We start from the raw sequence: 22,046 nt of genomic DNA on the forward strand, positions 1-22,046 counted from the left end.
CCAAGTCCAAAGCCTCCCCTTTGCCCTGCCCACACAGGAAGGGACTGAGAGGAATGGGGCTTGGAACTGAACTGCAAGGGCTGTCAGCACGGGCAGAAGCGAGCTGCAGAATGGTCAGCCCTATCGCCTGGCGCTGGGCAAGCGCCTCAGGTCGTGGTCTCCCCGTATTGGGTGAGTTTGACAGACTTGTCCGACAGAGCCCAGTGACCAGTTCCAGGCCTTTCATTAAGAGAAAGGCTGTGTTCCCATAGAGAATCTCTAGATGTGCCGATGGGCCCTGCATAGCAGACTTCAGGAATCAAAAGTGGCTTATGATGCCCCATAATGCATTTGACAGAGAGCCAACAAACTCCCTCCCAGGCTGAACAGTTTCTACTTCTCTTTCTTAAAGGATTGTTTATGTGTCTTCATCCTGTGACTGGCATGGTGTGGTCCAGTGTTTCCTTTGTTACCATGGGGAATTATGGAAAGAAAAGATGGACCAAGGGGCTTGGACCACATTTTGTGGCAGGCTGTTCTGTTGCTCTGGGCTTTGGTTTCACCAAACGCTGGGAATTACAGTGTAGGAATCTGGGACACAGTGACAAGACACAGTCCCCGAGCCCAAACACACAGATGGTCATTTTCATCATACGCCTCATGGGAGGTACACGTTCACTTAACCCCAGGGTTTAATGGGGCGGTCTTACTCCATTATACTCTACCCCCCTTTTAAAATTTAGTTCCTGGTGGAAAGAGGGCATGGGGAGGGGGGAGTCAAGCAAAAATAATGCGTATGACTTAGCTGGGGACCATTTGTGGGTCCCTAAGAAATCAACAGTCACGTTTTCACCTCATAAGCATAACTAATACAGAAGACTTAACATGGAATCACTGTGGGCACCGAGGGATCAGCAGTCGCAGTTTTAACTGGGGCCAAGCTAGCAGCTGCACGAAGGTGATAAGAACACAGCAAACAGGGCTGGGAGCAGAGGAAAGCGCGTGGCCGTGGCCGAGCCTTGGTAAGGCGGACTGAAAATGGGAGATGGAAGGGGGGGGGAAGGAGCACCTCCTCCGCTCTCAGCCTTCTGCGCCCTCCTCCTTTGCATTTTCGGTGAACTGTAAAGACCCAACAAGGTGTGACCCCTGCCAGGCCTACACTATCCCAGGACTTCGAGCTGCCTGTCGGCCACACACAGTAACTGGTGCTCAGTCTCACTGTCTGAGACTGTCCAGCTCCCTGCCTTATGTCTACCCGGGAAAATGCCTACTTCCATTCACGAACACTAACGGGGCTTGAGACGGGACGGTGGGGTCTGCTGCAGAGGCCCTAGTGAGCCGGCAGGTTCTCTGCATCAGTGTCCTCTTACCCTAAATTTCCCACCAAAGGAAAACGAGTCACATAACCCCTCCCAATGTCAGCTTCTGGCTCCTCCGTGTCACAGCTCCTGGGGCAGCGGTCTTAACGGGGTAGGCGTAGAGTTGTAATACACTTCAGCATGTGGCAAAAGGATCTTGAGAAAGATTTTTTTTTTATCATTTGTACAAAAACATAATTTAGGCTGGGCGAGGGCATGCATAGAAAAGCTACAGCTTGTAAAATTCGAATCTGGTACATCAGTGCCAAGGGCGGAACTCCAGGCCACCCACCGAGCACAGTCCCACAGCCGGAGGTTCAGTGAGGGGCAGAAGGGCATCGGACTCCAGAAAATGTAAACAGCGTATTGTCAACATAATTTACTACAGTCTCTGCAGTGTATATAAAATGTCTTAGTGCAGCGGCTTACAAATAGTTTTTCCTTTAAAAAAAAAAAAACTGAAACAAACCAACAGCTCTCTACTTCATGCACGGATAGTCTTTTCAACCCATCCCTCTCCAACAATGAACGCAGAGAAACCATTGTTTGAAACGAATATGAAAACTTGCTACAGAAACACCCTGGTGAGAGAGGGTGTGGTCATAGAGTGTCCTGGGACAGGCCTAGCACAGTGGACAGGACAGGTGTCAGGAGTCCCTATGGAGTCCTTTTCTCTCTGAACTCAGGAGACCAAAGCCCAGCACACAATGTGCAGCGAGGTCATCCAGCCACTGGAGGGCACCATCACCATTCAGCTGACAACACACGTCCATGGAACCAGCCACAGAGAAGCCCTGTGGTTTTTGCTTGTTTGTTTTTCATAGAAAGCTCAGAGTTCAATTTTGATTGCATCCCCAGCTCCCAGAACATACACAAACACACAAAGCAGTTGTTAAAATACTGACATTGGTTTCTTTGTTCCCTCGAACGTCCTGCAACCGTTTTGCATATTTACGTGAAGCATCAGTTTTCCGCGGCGAAAGAGCCCATCAGAAACTTTAATCCAGGCCAGCCCTCTGGCGTCTCCCCATCCAGTGGCGGAGTCAATCTTCCCTCGTTGACTCAGCCTAAAAGCCGGGAGTCAGCAACTACCCACCAAGAGCCCACACCCATGAAATGAAGGAACAGAACAAAAGACATTCTTTCTTCCTGACTGAGCCAGTTTGGTCCCTCTGTTTGTTGATGCAGCATAAATGAGAACCAGCAGGGTAGGCACCCGAGGAATTAAGGTGCCTGGACAGCTCTCAGAGAACTAGAGCAGGAGGGGAGAGGAAGGTTTGTCTTGCTTCCCCTCTTCTCCTCTGCCACCCTGCAAGCAGCCCACACCCAGTAGATCCCTTGAAGGACCTGTAACCACAGGGCCCAGAGGCCTGGAACTCCTGGAGCTTCCATGTTTGCTTATTCTCGTTAGATTTACTTCCACAGTCTTGGGCAGCTTTTTCCACTGGGCTCTCTATCTTGGGACTCAGGATGCAAATTCCCATGGGAAGGTATGGCTGGTGAAGATGGGGGAGAGCGGGGGTGGGGGCTTCACAAGGTCTTCAGAGTGAGCAAAAGGCAGGATTCGAGATTAATGCTGAGGCTGTAGAGCAGCTAAGCATCTGGCCTGGGGGGGGGCAGTGGATTTCGGATTTGTGGGCTGAAAATTAAAAGCCACCAGCATAACCAGAGAACCTGAGCACGCGTGCACGCGCATACACACCTACACACACCCATTCAACCTAAACCACACACACACACACACACACACACCCTAAAACCACACACACATTCCAACAAAGCAAAGGGATAACCCCTGACTCAACACTGTGTTCCCTTGTCTGTTGAGACTAGGAGACAGCAAAGATCACAAGAAATTGATCCTGGTCCTCTCCTAGGACAAATGGACAAAATCCCCACAGCAGTGAGATTTGGGGAGAGCAGTGACGGATAAGGAAGACCTCATCGTCTGGAAGGAAGACAGAGAGAGGTGAGAATTCCTCCAGCCTCTCCAGCAGGCTCTAGGGACACCCCCGTACCCCTCCATTCTCCCAAGCTCAGTGTGATACAGCTCAGCACCCTCCATGGGGCCACACACAACCGCCACTCTGACCACAGCGCTCCACTCAGGCAGTCCCTTTCGGGTTCACTGGACCCGTCCCCTTGAAGATTTGGCAAAGCACCTGCAGATGAAAGCTACCTCCTCAGTCAGGAGACTGAGCTTGCCAACGACAAGCCTTCTTTCCTCCCTCCCTAATCACTGGCTTTGGTCACTACAATAGTAGGTATGTATGCTCAGGGCAACCCTCGGAAACCAGGCGCCACCATCTGGAACGCTGCACCCATCCTTCAGGCTGGTTTGCCTTTTTTTTTTTTTGGCAAGGACCAGATCCCCTTTCGCCCCTGTTGGCAGATTGGCTCGCTGGACACCATCTAATCCTAACGGGGTTCCGCAGGGTTTCTTCTGCACATGCGCAGTTCTTTGAAGCAAAATTCAATGCTTTCATCTTGACTATAAAGTGTTTCCAACAACTCCAGCTGAGGGAAAAGATAAGATACAAATTGGGCCCACGCTACACATATTTTTCAAGTCTTGCTAAGAAAGTAAAAAAAAAAAAATGTTTGGGTGTATTTTGATCCACGGGTGGCATTTTCAAATGTGCAAAAACAAAAATGTCTTGGAAGAGATTTCTTGTTACTATAAAGTCATCTTCCTCTTGCTTTTCGGTTGTGAGAGAAACCCTTCCACAACACTGTGAGATCCACACGGAGAGGACCAAAGGGGCTTAAAAGAGTACATTACACAGAACAGGAAACCCCGTAGCACCGATCTCAAAACACGAGACAGACTGGCGAGTAGATGCGGCACCTGGAGCTACGCACGACGGTACCAAAACCAAAAACTAGAAACCCAGGATGTTGGGTGCAAAGAGCTACCAGAACTGCCACCTGGAGGCAGTCATCTCTGTGACCAGGATCTTCCAACACACTCCAGGTCTGACTGGTTCCTGCAGGGAAACCGCAGAGTTCGGGTGCCGTCGCCTGTCCAATCACAGAGCATGAAGCAATGAGGAAAAGCCCACAGGGCTCCTCTGACCCGACCCTGCCATGGGCAACGTCTGCTGGGGGTCACCTCCCTTAGTCTATGGCTCCAGGATGGATGCTGAGCACAGGGGGCTCCAGGCAAGTCGGGGAGTAGTTGAGGTGCGGCTCCTTGATCCACAGCAGGGGCACCCCGTTCTTGCCCTCTGAGTTCTTGCTGGAGTTCCGGCTTTTGAAGCGCACCAGCAGAATGGTGATGATGAGGATGCCGAAGATGGGGAAGGGGTAGAAGAAGACAAAGTAGAAGAGCGCATCGTTGGAGCAGATGAGCGACTGCAGCGTGGAACCTGGAAGGCAGCAAGAACTGTCAGGGGGAGCTAGGGCTGGATGGAACTGCTTCCCGCTCCTGAGAGGAGAGGTCACCTGCCCTATGGAGCGCTTCCACACGCTCTCCTAGCCCTCCCCCTGCCTCCAGTGGCCGGGAGACTTTTCCTTGTTAAGTCTCTCACAACACCCCAGCCATTTGTTCCCCTTCAGTTCAAATGATACAGTGTTTCCATTTCTACTGGGAAAGTCTTACACTAAAGTTGATCTTATGGACCGACCGGGAACTCGATGTCTGGGGTGTCAGAGAAGCTGACCCCCATTCATCCTCACCCCCCCCTTTGTGGTAAGCAGGTATCTACCAGGTCCTTCTGTGCCCAGTTCTACTGTAGACGCCTCTCTCGGGGAATCTAGCACACTCCCTGCCTGCCTGCCTGCCTGCTTGCTTCAAGGAGCAACCGTACCGGAAAGACACTTACTTGCTTAACACTCTCTACTCGCATGTCAGTGTGGGCCATGGACAGTGTCCAGTGTCTGCCTGCACAAGGTGGGCTTACAGCATACACCGTAGAGAATGAAGCGAAAGCCCTGATACCAGGTCAGGCTGCACGGTAACTATTAGCCCTTGGCAGGCAGCCGGTCTCCCAGTGAGCCCTGTGTTCACGAAGCTTATTACAGGGATCCACAGAGCAGGTCAAGCGTGGCCTCGCCACTCTCATTTCTGACACTGGTGCACATCGCTTCAGGCTCTCTCCATTTCCCTTCTGTCAGACAGTTGCACACCATCAGAACTAAGTCAGCACGCGCTTACACTTAATAGTTTGCAAATTTCTATCAAGTTACTGGTGGCCAACCACTCTCAACCCATAAAAGCTTCAGTTTCACGTAACATGAGGTCAACAGGAAGTGATACGGGCAGAGATTTCCGAGCAGCCTGAACCTCAAATCAAGATGACAGAAGACAGGATGAGCAAACTGATTTGAAAAGAGGTTGAAAACTTGAGATTTCTTCGGTTTCTGAACTCTAAGCCGATTCTACTGGAGCAAACACCATGCTCGGCCTGATCCACTCTACATTTTGACAAACAGGCAATCAAACAAGCATTTCCTCTAGTCTCTGTTTGGAGTGAAAGGCCCTTACAGGAAGGAGACCGTGTTCAGGACCCATTTGAGGTGATAGGCTGCTGTTGTGTCTCTCCAAACTACCCGGCTCTGTCCTTCTAGGCTGGTCTCAGTGACCAGACAAAATCTGTGACACCCACCCCTAAGATTCCAGAATAAAAGTGACCCGGGGACATGAGGGAAGGCATGATTGACAGCTTCCCCTCTTCCCTCCCTCCCTCCTGTAGTCTGGAAACACTCGCTAAGTCACTGCAGGCTGACTTGGCATTCTAATGTGTAACAGAAACACCAAGCAAGACATGCGTGCAGTGAGATTGCACTGACTCAGGTCGAGGTCAGACTGATCACACAAGCCACGTGGTATGTCATCATTTTAATTCCTAGCCCTGTTTTTTTTTTTTTGCATGGGTAACTAAGGGTCAGTCAGCAATGTGGGCTAGTGTGTCAAATTCTTCCACATCTCAAACCCTACTAGTAAGTGCCCATAGCAGTGAGGAAAAGTGCTTATTAACCCACAACCAAGCTTTTTCACTTTCCAAACCTTGCAAGGACAACAGGGACACCCTCTTTTGTAACTGGGGAAACTCACTTGTGTCCAAAACCCGGATGCCAATGGGAGCTGACTCCTCCTCGGTTAACCGGTACCATTCCTTCTGAGGGCTGGGCAGCCACTCTTCCACACGGCAGGAGTAGTTGCCTGTGTCGTGGGGGCTCGCCTCAAGCACCGTGAGCCGGTACAGCAGGGGCGAGAGTCTCTGGAAGCGCAGCCTGCCCTCCCAGGGGCTGCCTTCAGGACCAAAGACAGCATCAGGTCCCACGCTTAGCAGGACCATCCTCTCTGTCGGGTCTTCACCATCCTCTTCTTCTGATACCGCCTCCTCCTCTTGGTCCTCAATACCAAGGCTGCCCCTTCTTCCTCCACCTTTAGTCCTTAGAGAATACCAGGCCACGGCAAAGCGGGAGTCCTGGCTTGATCGAGACAGGATGCTGCAGTCCAGCTGGAAAGCTGCCTTCTCAGACACGGTAGCATTGGGGACCACTGTGTCCACCTGCAGCGCGGCATCTGGGGAGGGACAAGAACAGAGAAGGGAAAAAGGCTGATTTACTTCCCCAGGAAGGTGGCTCAGAGCTGAAAGGGCTTGCTACACAGAACTGAGTTCAAGCTGCCCTAAAACCCAAGTCAATAAGCCAGATGCCAAGGGTTTGCAGGCGAATTGGGTGGGGGGGGGATGGTGGTGTTGATGCTGGGGAGATAGCTCTGTGGTTAAGAACACTTGATGCTCTTGTGGAGGACTGGGGCCCAATTTCTAGCAGCTACATAGTGGCCTACAACCATCTTTAATTCCAGTTCCAGGAGACCCTTCTGCTGCCCTCTGCAGGTACCAGGCACACACACACACACACACACACTACTCATATACATAGAATAAAATTTTTAAATCTAAAAACTTTTCTTTTATGGTATGGTGGCACACATCTTTAATCCCAGCACTTGGGAAGCAACAACAGGCAGATCTCTGTAAGTTCAAGGCCAGCCTGGTCTAAGAATTCTCCAGGGTTACATAGTGAGACCTTGTCTCACCACCCCCATGAGAAAATTAATTAAATAAATGCATAAATGAACAAGGGAAAGGGAGGACAGGAAGGAGGGAAGATGGAGGGGGACTCTAGACTGTGTATAGGGTCTCAGGCTTAGGGACCACACTGGGATCACGACTGCAGCAGGACATAAACCTGCATCCACTCTGTCTGCTCTCAGCTGTGCAGAAAATTCCTTCAGGCTCATTTTCCTTGTTAGAGAATCTACCAGGAAGACTAGACATCATTCTAACTGGCAGGGACCTAGCTGGTTCTCCATAAATGTTTGTCTCCGCCCACTCCATGGGGGGCTCCCCCAGTGATCAGCCAAATGGGTAGGAGCTGGGGAAGTGTGTCCAGCTGCCGTTCCCTGTTCCCTACACTTTACTTCCAGGGAAAGAGAAGCACCAGCCTCCAGGCAAGGTAGCAGCAGCAGCAGCAGCAGCCACAAAACAGCCAAATAAGTACACAGAAAAAGAAAACACGAAGGGGATTTCTCCTCCAGCAGGGACAAGCGCAGATGAAGTCAACCACTGCCCTCCCCTGAGACAGCATGGCACACAGCACAGCTGCTGACTACTCCAACTCCAGCTCAAATCAGATGTGACACAAGGAGAGGAGCCTGCAATGCTACAAGGACCGCGGGAGTGCACATCAAGATGCCAGGAAGATATAAGGCTAGGTGTTTACACCGACAGGTCGCAAGTTCAGTTCCATGCCATGTCCTCAAGGGATGGTTGACTCTTTGCTGATAAGGCTCAGTGGTGTTGCGGTGCTACGGGAGGCATGGGGATGCTGCACATCTCAGTCTTAATTATGTGTTAAATGTAACAATAATTACACCCAGTAATTATATGCGTTTACACACTTTAGAAATGGCAATAGAGACAAGAGGAACAAAAGGCCACATGGAAAAGTCATTAGTGCCAGTGGGATGATTGGAAGTGAGAGTGGCGGCTGGAGGTCCTTGCTGCTTTCTGCTTAAAGAAGCCAGGCTTTCCTACTGAAAACCCACCGGCACAACTTCTGAACGCACGGCCAGTGTTTCAAGGTCTCTGTCATACTAACCACCTGTTCCGATCTGAATGTATGCTTTAAAAGGAACATAGTCTTATGATCTAGAATAATTAACTGCTGGCTTTGACTCTAATTAAGAAATCTAATCACCTGAGGAGAAAGCCTGACGTGCAAGTTCCCGTTCACAGGAAAAACAAGTTAAGAGAATTTAGAATACAAGTGTACAATACAAATGTTCATATGCAAACAATTTCTTCCTTTTTTAATAAAAGGATTTATTTATTTTTATTTTATGTGCATTGCTTGTGTAAGGCTGTTGGGTCCCCTGGAACTGGAGTTATAGACAGCTGTGAGCTGCTGAGAATGGAACCCGGGTCCTCTGGAAGAGCAGCCAGTGCTGCTAACTGCTGAGCCATCTCTCCAGGCCCTGCGGATCATTTCTTAAGGACTGTAACAGCTACCCTTTACTCGACTGTATTTGGAATCACGTAGGAGACACCACCTTTGAGAATGTCTAGGAGGGCATTTCCAGAGAGGGTCATCGAGAAGGGATGACACACCCACTCCGAATGTGGGCAGCACCACCCTACGAGCTGGGGTCCTGGTGAGGAAAAGGAGGGAAGGGAGCAAGCCGGCTAAGCAGCAGCACCCACATCTCTCTGCTTCCTAACTGGATGTCATGTGACCAGCTGCCTCATACTCAATGTCCCCCCATGATGGGCCCGTCTATCAAACCAACCCTTCCTCCCTTAAGTTGCCTCTTGTTGGGCATTTGGTCACAGAGAAGAGATAAGTGCCTATACACGCATCCAAAATATTCTTAACACGGAAACACGGAAGGGTAGGGGCCTTACCAGGTCGCATGACGGTGACGACTGTCTGCCCAGCTGTATCTTCAGCCCGTTTATACCACACACCACTGGGGCTGGGCAGCCACTCCTCCACTCGGCAGCTGTAGGTCCCACTGTCCTGGACCGCCACATTCTGGATGAAGAGCCTATACACGCCGGAAGAAGGGCTCTCCAGGTGCAGCCGCCCCTTCAGGTTATTTTTGGCGGCCTGTTCACCATAGTGGAAGGTAGCATCCCGGCTCAGGTGGGCCACTACTTCTCGCTCTGGGTGGTTGGGCTTCCACACAAACCATTCCACCATGAGCTGGGAGGTCATGCTGGTACGGTTCAGGACCACGCACTCCAGCTGGATCTGCCGGGTTTCCAGGATGGACAGGTTCCCCTGGGCTTGGCTGAGCTTCAGGCGGCTGTCTGAACAGGGAGAAAGAGACACGGTAACGGTGACATGACAGCAGGCAGTGCACAGCACCCTCGAGAGGGCAGCTGAACAGGTGGCCCTGGAGCACAGGAGGGCATCCCATGCATGCTTTTCAAACATGGCACTCTAAGTGTGTTGGATCCTTGGCTGTGTGGGAATCCACTGCTCAGCAACAGCTGTCTCTGGTTCAGAACCCTTCCCTAAGAGGTTTCGATGTTTGGAGGAGGAGAAATAAGCAAGAAAGGACTAACGGCAGAGACTCCAAAGTGCGTGGTTGACAGAAGAGGCAGTTAGCAAGAGAAGGGGCAGGCGTGGGCAGAGTGAGAGCCCCCTCCCAGCAGCGATAAACGCGAAGTTGAACCCAGGGTCCTGCACATGCTATGCATGTACTGTACTACTGAAATATCACTGCGGTGCTATGAATGAGAATGGCCCCATAGTCTTACTTATTTGAATGCTTGGTTCCCAGTTGGTAGAACTATTTGAGAAGGATTAGGAGGTGTGTTCTTACTGGAGCAGGTGTGTTCTTGCTGGAGCAGGTCTGTCACTGGGTGTGGGCTCTGAGGTTTTAAAAGGCTACACCATTCTCATTCTCTCTCTCTGTCTCTCTCTGTCTCTCTCTCTCTCTGTTTATGCCTGGGGTTTGTGGCTCAGATCAGATCAGATCAGCAGTAGTTGGGAGCCACTGCTCCAGCCGCATGCCCGCAGCCATGTTCCTCACCATGATGAACAAAGACTCACCCTCTGAAACTGTAAGCCAGCCCCCCAATCAAATGCTTTCTTTTATATGTTGCCTTGGTCATGGTGTCTCCTCTCAGCAGTAGAACAGCAGTAGACAATCACCAACCCATGGAAAACTGTTTCACTAAGTTGCCCATGCTGGCCTTGAGCTTCTATAGACTAGCAGGCCTAGAACTGGGGATCCTCCTGCCTCAGCTGCCTAAAAACCCAGGATTATAGGCCCTTACCACCAAGCCTGTGTTAGCAAAAAACTTTTAAGTCTGACCACATGATAGATGGACTATGCAGAGAGCCAGAACCATAAAGGAACTGGCAAGGAACACCCAGTTTAATATGCACAGACAATGGGCCTCCAAATGGCTTCTTTTTCAAGGTGGAGAGAGAACAACATGACATCAGCACAGAAAAGATGGTACTGATGAGACTGGGAGCTGTAAACAGCTGCAGAAAAGGCTTCCTTATGTGGAAGAAGTGTACGAACCATGGCTCTTGCTGATAGCATCCTTGAAACTTCACAAAGACCCTTACAAACCCCTCTGTACCAGAAGATGCTAAACAAAAGAGCCTTGGGACCAGCTCCCCAGAGTGATTTATAAAGAGGAGACCTGACTCGCTCATTCTCTATGCTTCAGTGTTGTCTAAATGTTTTGTGCCACATAGAAGATTGCTGTTGCAAATAAAAGGCTAAAAAACAAAATGGTTCTATTTTTAAATAGCTTGGCTAAAATATATGTATGAGATGTTAATGCTGGCACTATATCTGAGTTGCAAGACTATGATGCTTTCCATCGTGAGTCTCTGCAAAGGCTCAGTAATGTATGCTTCCTTATCAGGAGAAAAGAGAAGGGGACAAGAAACAGAGAAAGAAAGAGATGAGGACACAAACCATAAAATCAACTGAAAAAGCAAAAATAGTCATAGTCAGCACCCTGTGAGCTTTCTGTACTGAGTTCACTATAGAGAGACGTCACTGTGCTTGCCAACGGGACCCTTGTGACCCCTGGCATTGTCACTTAGCTCGGCAGCAGCTTTAGGTGGAGAAACTCCTCCAATATGTTTAGGACCCAAGAAGACCTTCTTGGCATCAAATGAAAGAAAGAAAGGAAAAAAGATTGGTGACTAGAAAAGAGACCTTGGGAGGTAGGGGTCACAGGGGCAAAAATAATGTTATCCTAACTGAGACAGCAAGAACTCTGGCGGGCCTGAGAGCCGCTGTCAATCAGCTCTCAGAAGGCTGCCCTAGGGACACACCGCAGCATAGCTGTAACCACGGCTACTTGGGAGGCTGAGGCAGGAGTGCAGCTTGAGTTCATAACGTGGTCCGGCAGGCAGACAGGATGTGGTGACATGACGGCCACAGAAAGCACCTCACAGACGGACTTCCTGCTTTATGCACCAGAGCAACTGTCACTGTGTGGCCAGAGGGATCCCAGAACACAGCATCCTCAGGGAAAGGAAGGGAATGGTGTCCTTGCATCCAGCATGAATCAGGCCACAGCTGGACTTCTGCCCCTGGTCCCACTGCTTTGCTGGGAGTCTGATGAAGAAACAAATCCCTGCACTCATTCAGGAGGCTTCATCTACTGGGAGACACAGCCAACAAGCATGCCTATGCGCATGCATGGTGGGGCACAGAGCTCCCTAGGCCCTAGTCTCTGTAGGAAAGCCACAGGCCTGAGGGCCACACACTCCATTCTTACCTGGCTGCTTCACGGTGACCTCTGTGCGCCCTGAAACCTCCTCGGCCAGCTTGTACCAGGCATAGTTGGGGCTCAGCAGCCATTCCTCCACGTGGCAGTAGTAGCTCCCGCTGTCGCTGACCTCGGCTCTCTGCACAGTGAGGCTGAACAGGCCGCCTGACGCATGCCTCTCGAACTGCAGCCGGCCTCGCAGGCCCTCCTCCTCGGCGTAGGTTCCGTACTCGAAGGCCGAGCTGTGCGTGGTCTTGAGGATAAGCTTGCCGTCTGCGTCCGAGGGCTTGTGGACGTACCACAGCACAGCGAAGTGGGAGTTCTGGCTGGTCTGGGATTTGACTGAGCAGTTCAGCTGAATGGGCCGGTTTTCCACCAGGGTGAGGGTTCTCTTGGACTTGCTCACCTGCAGCTTTGTCACTGTGAAGGGAAGAGGGCAACTTAGAACCGACCCAGCCATGGAAACGAGGCCCGTCCCAAGCTCACTTCCAGGCTGGGAGGCTGGGTCTGCCCAACAGGAAATATTCCATGAAGTAACATCCTTCACCCAGTGTCAGTCCACCCATCTCCTGTCACCTCCTGTGCCCTGTCCATTGTCCTTGCACCACTGCTCGCCCCCAGCCAAGATGCCAATCTGACAATAACTTGACCTTGCTTTAAAAGTTTATTGGCTCCCAACTGCGGGAGAATTCATAGCAGAAAGTCACTTGGCCAGCACGAAGCCCCCTCAGAACTTGGCCCTTGCCTGTCTTGACTCATCTCCTAGGACTCACGCCCCAGCTCCCGCAACCCACCCTTTACCCTGAGCTCTGGCCACTCCCTGTTGTTCTGTCTTTTCTGCCACCTCCCTGCCAGACTCTTCTTTCCATTCAATCTCTTGACTTTTCTGCCTCCCATCCCAACAGGCACGGTGTTTCCTCCTTTGCTGCCTTCTGATACCCAGGCTGTCCCTGCACCCCCCATCTCGCCTCTCCCCGAGTTCCCAGGAACAGAGATCGAGCTTTTCCATCCAGACAGCTGGTATTCTCCACCACCCACTGTCGCACTAGGCTGTAAAAAGCTGAGGACCCCTGAGAATGGGACAGTCTCAGATTCACAGTGCTAACTGCTGGTGGAATTCCTCATTTCTGCACCCCAGAGCCTAGCAGTGTAGGCTTAGGAAAGCAGAGAGCCCTCCCTCAATGTTTGCTGGGATGCTGGAGATGTGGCAACCAACAGTTATGGGAGGCTTGATGAGAAGAGCAATGGACAGAGCAGACTGGGCACCAGCCTCACTACCCTCACCATCACAATCCAGAAGCAATAGGGGTGGCCAACTTCAGATATCCATGCTCAATAATGGAGACAAAGTTCACCTTTAAGGGCCAAGAAGCCCAACTCTAGTCAAATGTATCTTAGGATGATAACTGGAGACTCTTCCCCTGGGCATCATTACACTTGCTTCTGCTTTTCCCTACCAACCTAAAAAACCTTCCTATTAAAACCGAAAAAAATACAACAAAAACAAGAAAGGAGAAAGCAATTCTCTTAGTAGGCTGATCATGGAAGCAGGAGTCACCCCACTCCTGTCTTCACCCCGGTTCTGGACCACTCTGCCAGTTGAGGGAAACAGGGTACGGTACAGGTCCCACAGCGAGGGGACAGCCGGGGCCGCTGCTGACTAGCCAGGCCCATCTCCAGGCCAGGCTGCGCATCCCGTTTCCTTAAGGCCGGAGTCCTGCAGCTGGAAGGCACAGAAACTGTCCAGGTGTGGGCTGGGCCCCTGGTTGTGACCCTGGAACTCCTGAGTCTCATGTGTAAGGAAGGAGAGCTTTGACCGCCATAGACTGCTCCTCTGTGTGTCGGGTAACACACAGATGGGTTCAGGACGAATTTGAGGCTGTGGCGAGAAGGCAGCAGGTCCGCACCCAACACCATTCCTACAGAAGCACCTCTGAAGATCTGTCCTGTGTTGCCGAGGTGGACTTTCTCCTCATGAAGGACCTATGAATTCACACACAGACCTCGAGCCATGGAGCAACACCAAGATGGGCTATGGCCCCACACTCTAGTGCCCTCTATTTCCTCCAGTCTTCCACTTTCTCCTTTCATCAAACACAAAGTCCTTCGGGACACCCTGGGAATCCCGGAGACTGGGCTGGCATTAGCCTGCTGGACAACTTTTCTGAGCGGATGCCGGCGAGGCCTGAAACAACCTGTTCCCTTTCATCCCTTCCGACCCAATTCACCACATGCAAATGGTATCTCAATCAGTGCAGACGACACCACCTGAATTATCTGGTGTACGGCCAGATGAACTGGGTTGTTCTGTGTGGAGTAGAAAGAGCTTTAAAATGTATTATTAATTGGGGCCAGATTATTTTTGCAACTGTTACTAAGGAAACCTCAATTGCTATAGTAACCGCATATGTTAAACTGGAATCCTATGACTCAACTTCAAGTCAGTCACATGGTCAGAAAACCAAGAAGCCAAGGAAGAGAAATATTTCAAAGCATTTCCAATTTTTCTTTTTTTGCCATCCCGTGTCAAAATATTATGAAGTGTTGGGGAGCTTAAAAGAGGGGTACTTTTGAAATCCGGTGCCTGTCTGACAGATGGGCAGGGGGTCAGCTCTTACTCTCAGCTCTGCCTTTCCTCCCATGTCTCAGGGGTAGGGAGGGCACGTCCTGAGGCCCGGAGGAGTTAGGAGTCTCCACAGCTAATTAGGAAGCATTCACAGGCCTGTCTCAGCACTGCCTGGGGCAAGGTGCGGCTGCTAGCCCCCCCCCCCCCCCCCCCCCCGAGTTAGGACAGCCTGGACTTTTAAGAGCGGGTGTTTTCATCTGCCAGCAAGAGCACGGGAAGTGTGCATCTAATTCTCCTAGAACCCGGCAGATTAAATGCAGTAGCTACAGAGTCCAGTACCAGGCTGGGTGTACTCCGAACACTACGTAAGTTTTAGCTCTTCTCACTCCCTTTTGGTTTCTATTCCTTTTGGTTTCTATTCCTTTTGGTTTCTATTTCTGGTCCCAAGATCAAAGCTCATAATTAAATGGGACACTGATATAATTGGCAACCGGACTTTTAAAAGTGCTGTAGATATGGCCGTCAAGTTGGCTCAGAGGATAAGGGCACCTGCTGCCAAGTCTGGCAACCCGAGTTCAAACCCAAGGACGGAGAGAACTGGCTCCCATCAGTTGCCCTCTAACCTCCAAGGGTGTGTGCTATGCCACATACCTACTTCCTTCCCTCACTCCACGCCCCCACCCCCACCCCACAATAAAATAAATCCTAAATCTGGAGAGAAGAGTACTGAGTGCTCTTCCAGGAGGCTGGGGTTCAATTCCCAGATCCACAAGGAGGCTCACAACTCTCTATAACTCCAGGTCCAGGGACTCAAATACCCTCTTCTGGCACCAGGTACACGCACGGCACACAGACATGCATGCAGGCAAAACAACTATATACATAAAATAATAAGCAAAACATTCTAAGTGCTGTGGACCATCAGCATGAGTTCAACTCGGGAGGGGGAGAGGGGGAGTTTCTTAGAAACAGGTCTGGGGCCCACTAAGTCAGAATCTCCATTTGAAGAAGACCCTTAACAGACTTGCCCTCGACCAGGGAAACAAACGCTGGGCTTGGCTGCTCAGCAAACGGACTCGGAGAAGCAATAAATGCCTAGGCAAACGTAAAGACACTCAGAAGTGAGGCTGAGTTAATCCCCCAGACAATCACCAGGAAAAGAGAGAATGCAGCGGGAGGCCAGAGCCCAGTCAGAGAGGCCGGGTAGATGGCGGTGGCTGGCCAGGATGGCGGTGGCCGGCTGTGCAGCACACTCACACAGCGGCACCCACCTTCCCAGCAGCTCCCATCATTCACAGGAATGCCCTTTCGTGCGGCAGCTGGACAGTTTCCATCCCAGGCTTGGGATCAAAGTCTGTCAGTGGAGGAAAGGCCGCGGAGCTAAGAGGAGCGGGGCTACATGGAGGAGGGAGTGTGAAAAGGTGGAGGCAGCGGCAGAGAACGGCAGCTGCTCCCGGCCAACCTACCCATCCTCCGAATGGGTTTCATGCGTGTGTTGCTCAGGCAGACACACTTGTTCCATCAGCAAACGACTCTCCTTAAACACAACCACAGCTGCCTCACACCAAGGGCCATTTTGCAAAGGTCTTCTCTTTTTGAGCGTCTGGGCAAAGAACTATGACCCAATCGTTGCTAATCACATTAATAAATGGGTGATTAAATAAAAACCCAATTAATCTTTTGAAAGAGGAGCCATTAATTCTGACTGTGATAAAAGAGATAACCTTGCAAAACAGCTGTGATCCCTGAGTTGGGCTCCAAGAAACAAATGAGCAGGTGGTCAGCAGGTGAAAATCGAAAGGGACCAGGCCAAGTTCTCTGTGTAGTGATCAGGGAAGAGCCAGTGGCCGGGCATGGTGGACGCAGTTCGCGAGGTCAGTGCCAAGACTGTGGGGTCCCAAGGCTGGTTCTTGATCCTGCCCACCTGTAGCTCTGAGAGGACTCAGAGAATAAGTAGCAAAGCTACCTGGGAACTTGTTAGACCCATACTGGGTCAGAAACAGGGGGAAGAGGGACACCCAGGGACCTGTGGGTTTGTGAGCCCGCAGGCTCTTCTGGTGTCTTCAAGTGTGAGAAGCTGCAGGTATAGAGGTGCGGCAGATTCTGTGTGGGGAGCAAGGAGAGAGCAGAGGAAAGGTGAGGAGAGATGGGTAGAGAACAAAGAGGAGGAGGGGAGACTCTGTTCTCTCCACAACATCTGACAGGAATGCCAGGGACAGAGGAGGCCAGTGGCTGGGGTAGGAGATGCTTCAAGTGCAAGGAAGCAGGTCACCCAGGAGACTAGGGGAGAAGGGAGAGTTCTGGGGGTACCCCTCCCTCAGCACGCACAAACACATGCGAGCATACTCTGGGAAGCAAGCAGCAAAAGCAGCTGCCACTCATGAAGTTACTGCACTTGAAGTTCCCCAGCCCCTGCCGTGCCTCAGTTCCTCTTCCCCCCTGCATGGCCATGACCTCCCAAGCCCTAATAAGCTCTCCCTCAGACCAGGGAGCAAGCCGGGGAGTGGTCACTCCCAAGCCGACAACCTGTCCCTGGGACAGCAGTTCTCCACAGGGCAGACAATTCCCTCCCTCCCCTGCTGCAGACAGCTCATCTCCACAGGGATCTGAAGGCAAAAAGTGTTTTCATTGTTACACTGGTTTAGGGAGTGGGAGAAATTTAATGGCTCAAATTCTCTCCAGTAAAGCTCTGTCCCGTGTCCTCTGTGACTTTCAAACGACATTCACAGGAGTGAGAAAGCCGCCTTTGGGCCGAATCCTACTTGGCTTTTATAGTAAACACAGAGCTCTTTCCCCCACATTTTTAACATGTAGGTCAGCCAGGAGGGGTCTTTATCGTCTTCAGTCGGCCCTTTTGTGGTGGCTGTCACTCTGCAGTTAAGGGCAGCATTCAGAGCCCCTCTGGCCAGGACTGGGTCCCCTTGTCACTGTCTCTGAGTACTTATTTATGGTGAGATGCATTTTGCTACAAAAACTTGAAAATATATATTCTTCCTAGCCAGATGTGGTGGCACATACCTACAATTCTAGCACTTGGGAAGCTGAGGCAGGAGGATCATGAGTTTGAAGCCAACCAACCCAAACAAAGAGTACCACCCTGCTTAAAGGTTGTATGACTAGAAACGTTACACTGAATTTTATATAACTTCATTACAGGCCAGTGAAGACCAACTGTCACCTAGCAGTGCATGAGGGCTGGCGAGGTGGCTCAGAGATTACATGTACTGCTCTTGCAGAGAACCTTAGCTCAGTTCTCAGCACTGGTCAGGTGGCTGGTGACCACCTGTAACTCCAGCTCCAAGGGATCTGACGCCATCTTCTGGGTTACCCGAGTACCCGTATCCCTATGTGCACACAGAGAGACATATACATACACGCACACAATTAAAAAGAAAATCTTAAATGAAAGGGGTATATGGTCTACACATGACCAAATTCCTAATTCCCCAAGTTAGGGCGCTCTTCCTTAACAGGCTCATCTCTTGCTACCTCCTACCCTAAGCTCTTTACCAATATTAACTGTGTTCTTCGCTAGTCCTATCAACTATTAGTCCCGGTTTTACAAAGATGCTTTCTCAGTCACAGAGCCAGTGATCTGGTAGACATGGAATCCCATCCAGGTCGTGTGGCTCACTCTCGCTTTTAAAAAGTATGAACCGCCCCACCCCCGCGTGTCCATTCTCTGTGATGGCTAAGCCCACATCTGGAAGGTCTGAATGCCCTGCCTTCTCTCCCAGACAGTCTGCGCTGGAGTCCTGTGTGACAGCCACCTCTGCGGTCCCAGCAGGTGCTCAAACGCGCCCACGGGGGCATGGAGGGGCGGGGCGAAGGGAAAGCAGCAAGAGTTGGGAGGTGAGGCAGCAAATTAGCAGAGAACCTGGCACACCCACCCTGCCAGACCTGTCTGCAGACAGAGCGGTGACCCTAATTAGCTGACACCAGTAATAAGCTTCAGATGGATACCAGCCACCACAATGGCAACGAAGCTGAAGCATGAACGGAGGTTGAGAACTCCTTCTTGGGGCTCTCACTCACGTGCCCTGCAGAGACAACAGGCAGGCAGAAGCTGCGTGGGTAGGAAGGAGGAGAACCGAGGCTGCCCTGGGAGAATGTCCTGACAAGGACAGCCATGTTCACAGACCCTGGACTTATACAGTCACAGAAAGCGCCCGCAGCTGGCCCAATCTGCCAGGTCAGCAATGAGAACGCAGAGAAAACGGATTTGGCAGCAGGCAGAGGGCATTAAATATTCATCCACCTGCCCATCAGTCCGATCCCAGCAGCATGCACCCACTGACAAGCAGCCTTCTACCACCGGACGCTGTCCGCCTGGAGGCTTGTTTATTGCTTTGTCAATTTTAATGCACAATATTTAATAGCCAGAGCAAGGGATAGTCATAAACATTGGCTAAGTGAATGCTGACATTTCCCTTATTGCTTCTGTATTTAGCCATGTGAAATTGGAGGGTGTTTTTGGAACTGAAGAAAATCAGAAGGAAGTAAGATGATGCCTCACAGTTAAAAGAAAAAAAAAGAACTGAATAAGAATGGAACACACTGGGCTGGCTAAGTCTCGACTACAAGATCATTCAGAGAAGACTAGACTAAATCAAGGCAGAAAGGGAAGTTAAGATTGCCTTGGGGAATCACAGGCTCTGAAGCACGCCTATGGGCTGGAGGTAGCCAATGATAAATCCATGGCAAGTCACTTCTGACAGCAGATTGCTCATGCCAGCTAACCAGAGAGCTTGATGAAGTAAATAGCAATGGTGTGGTCACCATCAGTGGCTCTGGCAGGAGGAGTCTGGATACAGACCACAAAGAACTTGACTGGGATAAAGGACGTCGCGACGGTAGAGTCTGATGATAAATGAACTGAGTCTGTCACCAGTGCCTAGGTTTCTTGCTGGTTTTCCTCAAATAAGAACATTCCCTAAAATATTCTTTAGGGGTGGATGGCGACCCTTTGGAAGATGCTAACCCAGGCTTGGCGGGGAAGGTCCTATGGGGAGGGTGGGAGGAGGGAGGCTGGCACTGGTTTCCCCTGGACCTAGAGCCACCTTGTGGCAGAAGTTAAATAAAGGAACCCGAAATAGGTATATATTTGATTTTGTCTTTAATAACTTGTATCTCAAGGAAGCTCCAAATGCTTTGTAGCCTTAATGCTACAAAACAAAGGTCCAGGGAATCCGGACGGCAAAACCAGACAGGGCATTCACAGCCTGGTGCTAGGGTGCAGCCATGGGAGTAGAAAAGCCCTGCATTACACACACACACACACACACACACACACACACACCACACCACACACACACACACACACACACACACCACACACACCACACCCCCCACACACACCACACACACACACATACCACACACACACACCACACACACCACACACACACACCACACACACCACACACACACACCACACACACACCACACACACCACACACACATACCACACACACACACACCACACACACCACACACACACACCACACACACCACACACACACACCACACACACACACCACACACACCACACACACACACACACCACACACACACCACACTGTACCAAACGATGTCATAGAGAGAAGAAAACACAATAAGTATAATTTTGGCTCATTGTCTACACAGTAGATAATATAATAAAATTAAAAATTTAGCTCTGGGGCCAGGCTGCCTGTGTAGGCTTGAATCCTGGCTCTTCCACCCATCGTGAGTCACTGGGCAACTTATTCACCCTGGGTGGCAGAGTCCTCATCTGTAAGCTGTGTCAGGCACCCCCACACCCACTGACCCTGTGTGGATTAAGGAAGAATGAAGCGAGTCATCAGAAGTAAGGCATCTTCAATGTGACAGCCACACACTGCTGCTGTTATTTATCCTACCACACACCAGGGACCTGCAAGGAAAAATATCCCCCATAAAGAATGTTATGGGGTTGAATGCAGAAGGAATAGATGTGATTACATGGTTTCCAAAAGGGGCAAAGTCTCTCCACTCCCAGCACTTCATTAAGGCATACCTAGCTTTGGATCCCAATCTCCCACTCATTGCTGATGGTGGTGACGCTGGGGGTGGGGCACTGTTTGACTGTTCGCTTATCAAAAAGAGTCAGTAAGAAAGCACACAGCACTAGTGTGTCTCTAGCACTGTCTCCCTGCACCCAAAGGAAAGCACTCGCACTAGCTGGGCGTTCAGGGAGAAGCTCTTTGGAAAGGATTCAGTGCTAAGTGCATAGATGATTACCACAGGAGAAACAGTAACACTTAGGGGATGCGCTCCAGCGCCTTAGTCATGCTGGGAGCCGCACACTGCTGCTCTTCCCACTCTCCAGAGGGCCAGCCATAGGAGCATTGTGACAGCTACTGCCAGGACCTTTGCTCTAGGGAGGACAAAGCAATACCTCACCCTCTTAAGGTCCCAATAGCAAACCAGAATTCAATGCTACCAAAGCTCACCTGGGAGAACCAATGATTTTATTCCGCTTACTTACAGAGCAGTAGGTCAGGAGCTACAGGCAGGTGCGGGGCCGACTTTAAGGCAGCCACACTGGTAGGTATGCGCCCAGCAGGGATGGTGGTTCCCACAGCTGTGTAGATGGAGCCCACTTTCTTAAGTCTTTCGCCCAACTATGCACTTATGCACTCTAGCCTCCCCATGGACCACCCGCAATTAATACAGAACTGCAATACAACTAGTTGGGAGGGGTGCCTAAATACTCAGGTGAGGGTCCCATGACCCTTTCTGACCCCTCCTTCAATGAGGGAGAGTCAAGAGCCAACAAGCCCAGGTGGAATGATCTTTTCGCAAGCAAGCCCAGAAGCCTCCTGAAGACGGTGGCAGTTGGGAATGCTCAAAAGTCTCCAGAGCCAAGCACTACTTGGAGACACTTCCCAGGGAAACCACAGTCTCAGTGGCACGTTGATGCTCAAGCAGATGCTGTTGCTGGATTCAGCCTTCTCAACGGCACTCCAGGTGCGGAGAACAAGGACTGGCCCCTGCTGGACCCTTCCGTCCTGTGTATCTCCTGTATGAGCCATGAATGCAGTTCTAAGCCCACAGTGAGGAGACCGATGAGATGGCAGGATGGGCAGATGTGTGGAGTCAAAGGGATCTGGCCTCTCACCTCAGGCTGAGTTTCAGCTCTACCACTTAACTAGCTTTGGTCACGGCTCATGGTGGTCAATAGAGTCACCATAAATCTGAATCAGAATCCAAGCAATGAGAACCTTAAAGGACTAAGTGCACACAAGGGCTTCAGGGCTCTGGTTGATTCCAAGTAGTAACAAAAAAGCAAACAGTAGAGGCTTATTCAGAGGGGCAAAGACAAGCAAGGTCTGGGGGTCACTGCCTCTGCTACCACCA

The 22,046-nt window shown here is 50.8% G+C and overlaps 1 protein-coding gene across 2 annotated transcripts in view; it reads right to left on the reverse strand.

Moving 5' to 3' along the window:
• Positions 1–1,701: 1,701 nt before the first annotated feature.
• The window catches only part of Igsf3 (immunoglobulin superfamily member 3), a 94,081-nt gene continuing 73,736 nt past the window's right edge, over positions 1,702–22,046 (reverse strand). For both annotated transcript variants that reach the window (XM_075981782.1, XM_075981781.1), the window contains 4 exons: positions 12,110–12,520; positions 9,254–9,661; positions 6,394–6,867; positions 1,702–4,705 (listed from right to left, as the gene is read on the reverse strand). In XM_075981782.1, the coding sequence (XP_075837897.1) occupies positions 4,455–4,705; positions 6,394–6,867; positions 9,254–9,661; positions 12,110–12,520 (1,544 nt within the window). In that variant the 3' untranslated portion in view covers positions 1,702–4,454. The remainder of the gene's footprint in view (positions 4,706–6,393; positions 6,868–9,253; positions 9,662–12,109; positions 12,521–22,046) is intronic.

This window comes from Microtus pennsylvanicus, chromosome 7 (genome assembly GCF_037038515.1).
Source record: "Microtus pennsylvanicus isolate mMicPen1 chromosome 7, mMicPen1.hap1, whole genome shotgun sequence".
NCBI classification, from domain to species: Eukaryota; Metazoa; Chordata; class Mammalia; order Rodentia; family Cricetidae; genus Microtus; species Microtus pennsylvanicus.